The sequence below is a fragment of the Seriola lalandi genome, unplaced genomic scaffold (assembly GCF_002814215.2).
Source record: "Seriola lalandi dorsalis isolate HSWRI2012SDOR001 ecotype SW California unplaced genomic scaffold, Sedor1 jcf7180002054408, whole genome shotgun sequence".
In the NCBI taxonomy this organism is placed as follows: domain Eukaryota; kingdom Metazoa; phylum Chordata; class Actinopteri; order Carangiformes; family Carangidae; genus Seriola; species Seriola lalandi.
The window spans coordinates 60,744-74,880 of record NW_019524961.1 but is presented as its reverse complement, the minus strand read 5'-3'; the positions used below and the strand labels follow the sequence as shown (position 1 = coordinate 74,880).

At 40.6% G+C, this 14,137-nt stretch overlaps 1 protein-coding gene across 1 annotated transcript in view; it reads left to right on the top strand.

Moving 5' to 3' along the window:
- The window catches only part of LOC111657652 (dolichyl-diphosphooligosaccharide--protein glycosyltransferase subunit STT3B), a 77,828-nt gene that overhangs the window by 27,629 nt on the left and 36,062 nt on the right, over window positions 1–14,137 (top strand). The window contains exons 2-3 of the mRNA XM_087175037.1: window positions 7,117–7,314; window positions 7,483–7,567. Coding sequence (XP_087031163.1) covers window positions 7,117–7,314; window positions 7,483–7,567 — 283 coding nt within the window. The remainder of the gene's footprint in view (window positions 1–7,116; window positions 7,315–7,482; window positions 7,568–14,137) is intronic.

Here is a 14,137-nt window from a genome sequence, read left to right as displayed (position 1 = left end):
GATGGGTATTGCCAAGCTATTTTCACACAGGTGTGAATGAGAGCCTCTGTGTCTGAAAACATAATTAGGATGTCAATAGCAGTGACTCTACTTCTCTAGAAATCTGATGTCAGGAAAATGTAGAGCTCATTGGCAAATTGCCTTCATTAAACTCCAACTTAGTGTTTTACACAAAAAGCAGAACTTTGCAAGACTGAACAAAAAGCTTGAGCCACAAGCTTCCTTACATGTTTGCTGTTACAGTAAGAGACGTTGCATGAACACATTCACAGAACAGCAGCTAGGCACAAGTCTTTATCAGACTGTGCTCCATTTCAGAACTGAATTGCTCTGCTCCCAACAGCCTTTTGTTCACAGCCCAAACTGTTTTATGTGCGAGTCTCTATCTTGACTGTCAAAATGTGGCGGTATTGGCACAAATAAACAATGTTAGTTTATAGCCATTCAGTGTCTAATGGTCCCAGTTAGAGCTGGAGCACAGTAATGTGTATTGAAGTTATTCCCGTAGGCAAGCCAATATTTATGCCATTATGTCTCTTTACCTCAAGATGCATTGCCATTTCCAATATTCATTCATTAATTTCAACAGGCCGTATTTTGGCTGTTTGCATATTGACACTATGGTCTTACACCCCGTCCAGGCACAAAAAACAGAAACCATCTGGTTCTATTACTGCTGCCAGCTGGTTCATTCTCAAAAGTTTAGATTAGAGGAGCATATTTTTTTCAATTAAATGTTAAAAACTGTTCAGAATACATATTTAATAAATCCAATACTGTGATTGAAATTCCTGTGTTGATTGTTCATGGTGTATCTTGCAAGGTTCTTAGTATGTCCTACATTTTCTTTTATTTATGTTTCCCCCATTTTCATCAAATTTCGAAGACATGGTTGCTGTACATACTGTAGGCCTTACGTCTACCAACACTTTTTGCTCACAGGAGGGTATAGAAAGTTATATGCCACCGCTGTGACATATCAACACTATCCACTTCTTTTGACCTGCTTTTTTCTAAAGCCAGTCACCCAGTCACCCTGACCAACAAGTAAGACAGGAACCGCACTAGGATTTACACTCGTTAACCTCTACGTGACCTCCATGGGACTTGCTTGAGGTTCTTTAAACGACGTTTCACCTCTCACCTGGAAAGTGTCTTGAGTTCAGTTCAGAGACCTTTCAGATGGGAGGTGAAACATCTTCAAGAACCTCAAGTATGTCCAGTTGCGTTCATATTGCTCTTAGAGATACCATGACTAGGCTGACTTAGTATTATCAGACTTTGTACGGCCACAAACCAAGTACATCATTATAATGTACCACATGCTGGACTATGACAGACTTGCTTCTCTTAGACTTTATTCACAGCTGTGTTTTAAGCCTTAGGACAAGTGTTTAATGTAGGGTTGCAACTAACAATCATTTTCATTATGGATTAATCTGCCGAATATTTTCTCAATTAATTAGTTTGTCAATAAAATGGCAGAAAAATAATCAAAGCTTCCCACTATAATTTCCCAAAGGTCAAGATGATGTATTCAGATGTCTTGTTTTATTCACCAAACAATCCATAACACAAACATATTCAGTATGCAATCAGATACGACAAAAACAAGCAGTAAATAATCTCATCTGACAAACCGTAACTAGCAAATGTTTGGAATTTTCCCTTGAAATTTTTTTTTAACAATTGTTTATCATCAAAGTAGTTGCTGACTCCTCTTCTATAGATCGAGTATTCAATTAATCCACTAGTCATTGGAGCTTTAGTTTGATATTCAATAAGCTTTTTGGAGTTAAAAATAATGCCTAATTTCCAAAAGTGTTATAATTAAACAGCTCTTCCTGGACCCTGTTTTTTTCCCACTCAAGATTCAATTGGAAGAATGCTCACTGCAGTGTCAGCAAGTGTTCATACAATGAGTTTAGGATAATTATATTTTTGCCTGTTTGAGATTTTTGGAAATGGTTGACCTGGCAGAGTAATCAGCTCTGTATTTGGTATTTATCTCCTAATGATATTGTTCATATGTTTTTTGCTGCTCTGGTTTGTGTAAACAACTCTACATCAACTGAAACAGTGCCTCATTGAACCTACTGCATATTCAGGCAGGCCAGTAATTTCGGCGGATGTTTAATTTGATATTTAGCAAGTCGTGTCTTGTCGCATGTGCACAGTATTGCCATCACACATCCACAGAATACAGTTATCTTGCGCACACACACACACACACGCACACACACACACACCTCCACCTTTAAACGAAGTGATGCAGCACCCTGATAATATGCCAGGATGCCTCGTCTTGTCAGGTGATGGCAGCCATGCCGGACACTCAGCACTATTAAAGCTTTGGCAGCTGTCCAGTGAGCCAGTTAGTGTGACCCTTTCCATCAGCATGGTGGTATTAGTTTTGGGGCAGGAGGGGAAAGTGTGCAGTGGGACTGAAAACTAACTGTTGTGCAATTCTCAGGTAATCCAACCAGAAAATCCTGTTGAGTCCTTTAAAAGGCAAATTTTATAGGCTGCAGATAGTTGTAATCCTCTTGTCTAAGTGCCTGTGAAACAGTAACAGTAAGACTAAGAGCCTAATCAGGAGACCAGATTTATAGATGGAGCCACAGGTATATCTACTGGTTCAAGAAATGGTCCTTCAGGTGGATTATGCTTGTTCTTGTACTGTCTCAGTGAGTACTTGTCCTAAGTAAGTGTCGATCCGGCTAGCAGCTACTAGCATTATACTGTACAGGCTCTACAGCAAAAGGCAACCATACTTGACGCATTTAGCAATTAAAGCTCAGTGTTAGTCTGGTTTCTCTGGTTGTTTCTCAGTTTCTCATCCACTCAAAATGGCCGCCACTTTCTCCAACTGTTTAGGGGAGTTTGTTTGCTGAATCTGCTAGTGTGTTTTGTCAGAGTTGATGATGGTGTTGTTTGTGGTAGCATAGGCAAGATAAAGAAAATAGTCGTGGTGTGAGGAGCAGTGATGGCTGGCATTAGGGGAGTGACTCTGGGACGCCAGTGATCACTGTGTAGCCTCCTGGAGGTGTCGTGGGACCAACTAGACGAAACTCTGGTGAAAGGAGGTTCCCACCTGATGACCCCAAAGACATGTTAGTTATCACTGCTCATTAGTCTGTATAGCTAAATTAATAGTTATCATAGGACATGTTAAGCTTAGGGAGCTATTCACTACTGAGTCTGGTCCATTTTCTGTAGCACAAGCTTCTTGTGTTTATCTTAAATTCCACTATTACTATACATGTTTTTTTTTTTTTTTTTGCTCTGTTTGATTAAACTTTCATTTAATATAGTTACTAGATCTAATGTTATGGATTAATGGCAAGCATAGCTACTCACTTTTTAACGAAATATCATTGGCATCTTTCTTACCTCATAGTGTGTCTTGTACCTATTACTGCGTTGTTCACAGACATCCTGTTGACGTTCTTCTAAAAACGGACCATTTTTTCTTTAAAAACCCTTTGATGAGGTGTCATGGGTTGAGCTCCTTTCATTATAGACTTTTGTTGCCTTTTGAAAAACCCAATAACGAGACACCTTGGAGATGATCAAACATGCCCATCTAATGGGCGTCTCATTGTGTGAACCTCATGTTGTACTTGCTCACTTGCCTTCATGGTCCCAAAGCAGGCTCTCATTTATAGGTTATTCATTCAGAATTTGAACAGAGTTGGCTAATTAGTCAAGCTGGTGATTACACCCCTGGAACCAAAAGTCTATTTAGACATTCACCATATCGAGAAGCAATGATGCATCTGATTATGTAGTCCGTACAGAATGAGGCATTACTGGCTTGTAAACAGCAATGGAGCCCACTTAGTCATGCTGATGATGATGGCCCTGTCTCAACAGGAAACTAGTGAAATGGACCTTAATTAAAATGAATTATGATGTCTGCAGGGGGCCCTGAGTGATCTAAAGTGCACAATATGCCACTCCTAATTTTAATTTTTGCTTTGAGATATTATCTGAGGAGTTGATTATAGGGACCCATTTTTCCTTTCATCTTCCTAGCTATTAATGCAGGATTGTTTTTTTTTTATAGTGTTGGGGGTTTGCTGCTTAGCTTGAGGCTCAATTGCCAGTGGTTGGAGGTGCTGGAGTGGCATCACTAGTCATCATGTGCCCTGTCGCCTGAGACCATATTGGCAGCTATGCATTAAATTGCTAATGTGCCTGGCAGAGCTACATTATCCGCCCCATCAAAGTGACAAGGGCAGGGATAAAGCACTCTGCTTGGCTGTCCATGAGATCATTGGAAAATGGGTTTTGTGGATAAGGCTTGGCAGCGTGCAGAGTTGTCTTTTAGAATGTTTTCTTTGAATTTGCTTTGTTTCTGCCTCGCTGATTTGACAGCTGCAGAACAATGAGGCAGAAGTGGCTGGCCAGTTCCACCTGCATAGGAAGTCCCACTGTGGTAGAGCTCTCTCACACCTGGCTGCCTCTGTGGCTTTACACTTTTTAACATTGTGGTTCCTTGCACATCTCATTATTTAAGGAAATAGACTCAGACGTTGAAAGAAGAAAACTATTGTCTGGGCTGCTGTCTGATTGTGAAAGAGCAGTATGATTGGCTATGCAAGTTATATGAAGACAATTAAGTTGTGGTGAATAAACGCATGAATCTTAAGTGGCTTATTTAATTTAAGATGGCTTTTGTTATCTGTTTCTAAAACTGAGATGCAAGTATATTTGTATCTCAGTGACTCCTGTGTTCCAGCTGGACAGTTCAGACAAGATCATTTTAAGAGGCACAGTGCCTGTTATAGTCTTCTATTTTTTCCCCCAAGTTTTAATCCAAGGCATAGAGACTGATGAAACGATGTAGGGCTCAAAAATCGTGATGACTGTCAGCCATTGGCGATGGACGATGGCTGAATTTGGGGATGAAAAAGTTGGAAATGGTCACTGTGGAGTGAGTTATAGGTAAACTGGTAGTTATAGGTCTTTTTAAAAATGAAAAATGGTGCTCAAGATGAATACAAAGGACAAGCTCTCATTATTGGCTTTGAAATGACTGGCAGCCATGTGCTGCCCAAAAACAAGAACCAAGGTGGGAGGCCCTGCATGAAAGAAGAGAGTTCCGGTTTCAGGTGCGATGTGGAGGCGGTAGAAAACCAGCCACCTTGTGATGATTAATGAGCTGCAGCTCATGCCAGCAATTTTAAACACACCATCCTGATCATGAGTGTAAGTGGCCCACACTAGCAGCTTTGTGACGAGTCTGCTGCTGCCTCTCCTCCATTCCGACTTACTCACACACACACACACACACACACACAAACACACACAGGGAACCATAAACTGAAAAAGTGCCTGCTGAATCTCAAACTGTGTAGTAGATGTAGGTGAGGAAATGCTGTTGATTTGGTTTGGGGCTGTTGACAGACTTGTGCTGTCTTTTGAGGCCACACTTTTTTTCTGCTCGTATGACTGTGTTGACAGTTATTTTCTGGCCATAATGAACATACCAGTAGCCTTAATCACTGCAATGTTAGTAAAATTTATTTTATTAACAGGTTATGTGTTCGTTTCATTTTACTGTTTGTATTTTAGGGTAGTAGAGATTTTAGATTTTAGAATTAATGAAATTTGGAAGAATGTTACACCAATACCGCAGAGGAGAACTGATCAATTTACTGTGCAGATCTAAATTCTGATTCGAATACAGTATGTTTTGTTTAATAATTTAAGGTATTTTTTCAAAATGTAAAACTTGTTCACAATTTTTATAATAATTACTGCAAGTTCAAAAATGAAAATACCTGCCACTTGTATATTTGTATGATGGTCTGTCTTTGATGCAGATGCAGATAAAATGTCTAAATATCAAAATACCAAACTTAGACTCGGTGGACTGACAATATGATGTGTGCAGGTCAGAGGCAGCATTGGCCTTTATACACAGTGCTGTTATAAATACTGTTACTACACTGTAAACTTAGGCAGGCACGTGTATGATTTGAAGATATACATAAATGCAAATTCACAGCATCAGCATACTGAGACTCTTCAGCCTGCTGTTACTGCAGCACAACAGCCGTGCATGTAAATTCAGTCTTGGGGAAAGCAGTTGGAGAACAGATAAGATAAACACAAAACTGAAGATTAAAACTGAATCTCATGTGTATATATGGCTTTGTACTGTTTGGTACCATCTTAAGCTCGTCATAGTAACTTTACCTTTTGTTGGTTGACAATATTGTTATACTTGATGTAATATGAATCAAAGAACCTCTCCAAAGAGCTGATCAGTCACAGATGAGGTTATTTCGGTATACTGTTCATCACTATTAGAGACAACCAGAACAGGTAATTATCCTCTAGCAAACTGCTCTGCCTTGCTATAGGTTCTCCATACATAAAGTGCCTTATATTAGTTACATGGGCCTCTGAACATACCACAAAACAGCCCACATTAATGAGCTGTGTAACGAAGAAGGTGCCTCTGAAAATTTACTGAACGCTTGCTTCTTCTGCCTCTCTGGCAGCAGTCCTCTCAACACTGTCAGCTCTTTCGTTCTGCTGCTTGACAGTGCTCCAACCCCCTCGGCTTAGCTCAGCTACAGTGTGAATCAAGGCCTGTTTGCAGTGATATTGCTTATATTTATTCTTAGGGAGGTTTTTTTTTTTTTTTTTTGGTCGTTATTTCTCTGTCTCAACACCAGACCCATTTTATGTCTTTGTCACCTCAGCACATGCCAGTGGTTTACAGTTGGAATTATCTGTACAATAAGGGTTCTGAAAAATGCCACATTGTGTTAGAGCCCTTCAACTTTTCATTTTTAACTGAGGGCTGACCTGAGAGATGTGGGCATCAACACAAAGGCTAATGCAGGGAATAGAGGCTCTATCTTCCCTATTCTGAAAGGCAAATTCTCTGTAATTTAGCCATTCTTCTGGTGTTCTGGAAATCTGGAAATAAAATAACCTATTCTTCCCTAGGGTTAAGTGTTTTTTTTCTCTGTCACTAGCTATAACATTTTAGCAAAATATGCTCTATAAATTGGATTAGATGTTCTTCTCTGTGTGTGCTTATTATTTCACCATATACTCAACCATCCCTCTTCTCTCTTTCTTCTGTTGCTTAAGGTTCAACTATAGATCGACACATCATCTCACCACAAATGGCTTCTACGAGTTCCTCAACTGGTTTGATGAAAGGGCCTGGTACCCATTGGGAAGGATTGTTGGTGGCACAGTAAGTTTTTCCACATTCATTTGTTTCATTGTTCATCATCTCCAGGGTGTCTTTTTAGGAATGGAGATTTACATACAGACATTGATCTTGTGAAGTAAGTAAGAAGGAGAATAAATGAGATACTCATAAAGTTTGAATAGGCTGACAGGAGCACGCACAGAAATGTAAGTGATGGTTTGTAAAAAATAAATACATAAAATATAATATGGAGAAAAGATGTGCACTTGGGGTATCACACTGCCTGGCCTGTCCCGGAGGGCTCGTGCAGGGGAGCTGGGAAAGAGGCTCCAGCTGACTGACGAACCTCCGATTGAGGAGGAGCAGTACAGCTTCCCGGACAGTGTCTCACTGGGTCTCTTGTGGTGGAGCAGTTTGGGAATATGAAATGCTGAGGCCGCTCTGTATGTATTCATAGCTATAAGTCAAAAATATTTGAATACATTGGACTTCACCATTGTTTTTCCCTGATGATTTTCATGATACAATCCAAAGTAACAGTGGAGGTGTAGAGTTTCCTATTTGTTCATCTCAGGATTGCATTGCTCCTTTTTGCTGATGATGTACAGTTGTTGGCTTAATCAGACTCTGACCTCCAGTGTGAACTATCTTGTCTTGCATCATACTATGAAGTGGTTGGGATGAGAGTCAGCTATTCTGACTGATTAACCCCTTCAGTCTGAGATTAACGGGCGAGTGCTAGTAATTATGAATATGAAGGGAGCTAAGCCTGAAGACAAAGATGATTAATAACCTGAAAAATTAATAATCTAATCTAATATTGTCTTTTCCTAAACAATTTTGTGTCCTATAGCTCTTTTATTTATCAACCTCAACGAGTAGTGTCTTCACATAGATTGTACACAGACAAGAGATGGCCACAGAGACAGCAAGAGGTGAGGAGAGGGAGGTCGAGCTGCTATGGGAGCCAGGAAGTAGATAAACAACTTTTTCTCTGGAAAACAAAATATGTTTTTTCAGTGGCAGCAAGGCTGGAAATAGGACAGTGGTGTAATGTGTCGCACCTAGACACCACCTTTTTAGGGGGTTGTATATAGAAAATAATAGTCACAACTGTTTGCTTTAGGAGGGATAAGATGTTGAGCTCAGACACGCAGGAGCATCTCGGAGTACAACCACAGCTCTTTCATGTTTTTTTAATTTTTTTTTTTAAAAAGCCAACCGGCAGTTTGGGAATTTGGTCATGAAACCCCTACACACCTCATCATGGAGATAGTCAAGACTCTTCCACCTGGGAAAAGACCCGAGGCACAGCCAGAACATGCTGGAGGGATACACATGCTTTGGGATCCCTCAGGGGTAGCTGGCTTGGGAAAAGGAAGTCTGGAGTTCCTTGACATTGTGACTCTGACCTGGTTGGAAAAAAAAAAAAAAGGATGGATGGAAGAAGTTTTATATTTATCTCCATGACAGAAATTTGCCAAATCTGTAGTCGCAATTCCTTTTATATTTGAGAATAATCAGAGCAACCTTACCATGCTGGCTGCAGTCAGCACATCACTAAGTACAGTCAGGCATCAAATTATGCTTTAAATCATACTTAATCCTATTAAGTTACCTACCTGGTCCAGACCCAGAGAAGCAGACAACAATAAATATCTGTATGTAGGCATTTGTATGGTGTACATAATTGACCAGAAAATCATCATGGAAAAGAATCTCTATACCTACTGTTTATATTGATGAGCACATGGGGATTATTCATAGATATTGATGTGTAATCAGTATTTTTTCAAAGTAGATCTTAAGTTTGTTATGTGTATCTTCAGCACTGATCGTGTGTAGTGTGGTAGCATGGGGTTATCTGGGGTTAGACACAGCAGTGCAGGGATACCATAGAATCCTCTAAGCCTCCGCTGGGCAGCATGGATTTAAGTTACAATCCGGTGGCAACAGTGAGCTGTTAACTTGACAGATTCCTCTCGACTGCTACGGACTCCCTGTTTACCAGCAGCAACGATTGTTGTGAAACATTGACCCTTTTCTGTGAAAAATACAACGTGCCGATTCCACGCAATTTATCTCCCATTTCCCTGCCTCGCCTCCTCTGTGCATCTCTTCCCCCCAACCTCATCTTCTCAGCCCTGCATCGTGAGCAGTGAGGCCTGTGTGAGTAAAATACCTCTGGCCTATCCATCTCCCTCTTCTCTTTAACAACCACACCTGCCTTCTTTTCTCTCAACCAAGCTTCACAGACCCACCAGGGCTGCACTCTGAGCAATAATTGCACTAGCTAATGATGCATCAGGACTACATAATCCAGGTCCTCTGTGCCAGATAAATGTGGAAATGTCTCCCAACATGTTTCCATTATTGGGTCCAGCTGAGAGGGTGGGATAGAGTTTGGCACTTGATGCCTGTAGCATGACTTCTTTCTCTCTCCCTGTTTCTGTGTTGTGTAAACTCAGGCTGCAGGCTGATTGGAGAGTTCCTCGGCACAGTTGAGACAGCAAGGCATGTTAATGCTGTACATTGGTATCAGATGTGGTTTTCATTACAGCACCAAGCAGATGGTGCAGGGTCGGAGATGTAGCTACGCTACATGCTGATGTTTGAATACAATATTCACTGCTGAACAGGAGACCCAAGGCATTGTAATCCAAAACCCATCCATCAGCATTCATCCGTCATAAGCAATTATCATCAGCTACTGGTAATTGCATATGACAAGGCTGGCTTATAATAATGGATGTGCCGGTTCTGTTACAGTGCATGGATACTTGGGTTAGGCCTTGTACCCACAGGGTGGGAGCTGAAAGTTATGATTAGAATGGTAATCAGAATTGGAGGGCGTACAGTTTTAAGTTAATTTTCATGACATTTGCAAGATTCCTGGGCTGCACAACACATGTCATCTGCATACAAATAAGCACACACAGCTCACATCCTTCCTCTGGAAATCTGTATTGGCAATTCATGAATGTATGAGTAAAAAACAACAAATGACTGCAGAGTACTTTACACATGGTTCATGCGAAGCAGATGATGATGAGCTGTGCAGATCTCTTTTTAAGCCTGTGAAGATTCATTCATCCTGGTCACAAAGATTGAAAATAATTTTTGCATGAGAGATGAAACATCTTCAAGATGCAAGTCCAGGTGCTTTTTGTATAGAAATTTAGAAAGCTCTTCTAAGCTCAAATTTAGTTCTGTTAAAAAGTTAATTTAATTTTCCAGTTGAGTGTTACTTTAAATATTTTAATTTGCTCAGCGGACTACCCTCAGGTTAGACCAATATGCAAATAAAAGCCATATGAGAGCTTACACTGTGCCACAGCTTGGGTTTTGTATTGGGTAGGAAGAAAAATAGGTGCTGTGGTGAGAGTGAGTGTAGTGTATTATGTTTCTTCCTAGCAGAACTGGTTTCTATCTGTTGATTGTTTCCCTCTATGAACAGTAACTCTGTTGCGCTGAACATCCACGATCTGCCATAAGGTCTAACATTTTTTTTCAGAATTTTTATGGTCCTTTCTTTAAAGACTGAAACGTTGCTTTGATCCCAGAGAGCTAGGCAAAAACCAGTTCAATACTATACTTTTTATGAAAAACACACAATTAAACAATATACAATTTCTAAAATATGCCTTTTAAACCAGACGTACATTAAAGTAAAAGTACATATGATGTCTAGCCAGTGTGATTTCTGTTGTCCTTGTCTTGGAAGTATTAAACTGAGCAGTTACAAAGGGTGTGAGTGGAGCGATTTTAGTGGGTATAATTTGTGGAGTGATTCTCTTGGCCAGGGTATGTCTTGCACTGTCTCTTAGCAATTACAAAGCAATTATGGAGGTCATGTTGTCCTTGCAACATGTGTTATTATTTTGAGCAGTGTCAGCGGATGAATGTTTCCACACCAGTGCCACCAAGACAAGTAACTCTACATCGATTTTATTTGACATTTAAAAAAAATGTCTGATTCTGGATGCTGAAGGATGATACTGTTGGGATACGTTCGATTCAGCGGACGCACAGTCTACTGGAACAAATGATTTGTGTTACGTGTCACTTAACTGAAGTAATTCAACTGTCCCAAAAGATGCACTGCGGCAGAATGGCTGTGGTGTCAGACTGGGAAGGTTTCGACAAAGGTTAAGTCAGGGGATATTTTTTTTTTTTCTTGTCAATATATCCCACTATAAGCCAAAACGAACAGTGAATTTAAGTTGGGTATTGTGTGTGTAAGCTTATTTCTCTGTGCCATAGATCTCCTTTATTGTACAGAAACTATTATAACATTTCAATGAACCCCACCATTGTAATGGGTGACATGTTCCTTTCTCATCATGACCATGAGCATTCTGGTTAATTTTGAGTCGATCTCAAATGCATTTCAATCGTAAATATTCCAAATGTGTATTGAAAGCAGCAGAAAATAGTCCTTAATAAATGAACTATTTACTCCCATTTGAGTAACGTTTGCTAAAAACCACAGTGCTCAGCTGTTTTGGGAAACTACTGTGGCTTTTTAAAAGTGAAACTATATATTTATGACAGTTTTTTAAGATTTATATCCTAAATAGCAACAAATGGGCTCGAGGCTGACAGCCACAGAAAGGGTAGGGAAGTCAAAGTATCGAGAGCCAGACTAATGCATTGTTGTTTTGGACTTTATATGGGATTAGCTGACAACAAGAAAAATATAGAATCTCGCCACTCTTAGCCTTTTAGAGGATAGGTCTGCTGTAGCCCACAGTGCACTTGGAAAAAGTTTAGTGCCAGATGGAAAGTCACTTTATGCTGTATGAGGTTGACTGGCCTTTGATTAGCAGGTGGGTGGGTCATTCTGTTGGCCATACTGAATGCAAATGTCTCCCTATAACATGCAAATCTATTCAAAATAGAGAAGGATCCAGGAACTGATGCATAGAGGAGATCTGACTGAGCTACTGCAGAGGCTCACTGATGGATTCATGTCAGTTCCAGGCTTTTACCTGATGTATCATTCGATGACAGGCTTGGGTGAGACAGATTGCCAGAACAATTCGATGCCTTGCTCAGAGGCGCCATGATGGCATTTCTGAAGTAACAGAAAGCCACTCCCCTATTTAAAGTGTAGGCTAATAGTCAAATTTCCACTTGTTTGCATGACTGAGCTAGACAATTTTATAAGCATAAACAGGCTTTAGGGAAGAAGGGCATTTAGCTGACTCCCACACTGCATTCGAAATCATAAAATGAATGTGTGAGAGCTCTCTTTTGCATCAAGCCTATGCTTTTAAAAGATGCAGGGGTGTGGACAAGTGCTGAGTTCATTTCAGATTGACCCAGTCTGTTTCACGGCCCGTAATGCAGTCGCAACCTAAGGCCTTTGTTTAGAAAACTTAAAATAATTAATGAATTACAAACTCCTGTTCCCTTTTTGTTTTTACCTGTCTTGACATTTTACCAGTGTCAGTCTCCTTTTTTTCATGCTGTGTGGTCTGTGACCCCTCCAGCTGCAGGTGGAATTCATAAAACCACCTTTGCTCGATGTGAGAGCAGTGACCGAGACTCTTGTCTGTTACATTCAACCTTTTTACCCGCCTGCACTTTGTTTAACACCGCCTTTCACTCGTCTCTCTATCTTTCATCGCCTCTGCCTTCGCCTCTGCCTTTCTCTAATGACTCGCTGTTGTTTCTCACCTTTATTCCTCCTTTATCCTTACCGCCACCCCCCCTTTTTTATTCACAATCATGTTGTCAGTCCTCATTAATTGTGTATGATAGCATTAAGTCTCTAAGCACTCAGATGGGTCACACCATTCGGAAGACAGATGAGCCGATATCAGTGTATGTGACAGTTGAGTGCCTTTCTGCCTGGACCAGTCCAGCTGCCCTCTGCCTTTTTTATTTCCCTTTTTCTACATCCTCCCTCCGTCAGAGGACAACTGTCCACTGCTCTTTCTCCTGAGCCATAGATAAGGAAGGAAGGCTTCACTAACGTGAGTTATCAACGTAGAATTATGTTGATAAGTTGTGGACGTAGATTTGTATCTATCAAGCCAAACCTCAATGCAAAATGGACTTTTCTATGATGAATAATCTCAATCGTCTCTCTAACATTTTGGTGACTGTGGCCCTACCACCAAGTTCAAAATGGCTAATAATTACAAGAGTGGTTTTATAAATGGCAGGATACTGCTCCATTAGACTGAGTCCAATCCTCAGAGCCAAGAGGCAAGACATGGTTGATTTTCATTGAAGTAGATTGGGTGAAGAAGCTCAGGTCTCCTAGGCACTGGCTAATTAGAGATGCGAAGACCTGAGTTTATTAACGGCAAGGCAAAGTGCGTGGACTGCGGCAACACATCAGGGACATCACTCACACATTAACATAGCTTTGCTTTTTTACCTCAGACAGCCAGTGTACTCCACATGGCCCTAATTGGATCCGCTCTCATGTATAGGCGAGACAGGGCCACGAGGCATCACCTACTCAGACCCCATCTTCAATTGAGTGGAGGGTTTAATTAATTATAACTTCATGTTGAAGAATACCATACCTGACAACAGTTTTTTTTATAATGGATTCATCCATTACGCAAGCAAAAAATGCCAAATGTGCCAGTTCTGGATTCTAAAATTTGAGTATTTGCTTTCATAAAATGTATTGTAGTGTGATTTAGTACTAGGTTGTGCCACTAGGTAGTGCCTGTTACTGCTAAATGAGATGCAGGTAGACATAAAATTATAAGGAAAGAAGTCATGGCATTCTGTGCCCACTGTGGCTTCCGTGTTGATGAACACCAACCAACTACACCGACAAATCGACCAACAGAGCGACATTCCATCCACAGACCCATGTTCCTATCATGGCTGAAAATAGCTCCACCTTTTTCCTCTTGCTACCTTTTTCGTGGTACACTGTCTGTGTCCCTCACCCACCATTGTTCTTGTCTGACATGCAATCTCTCC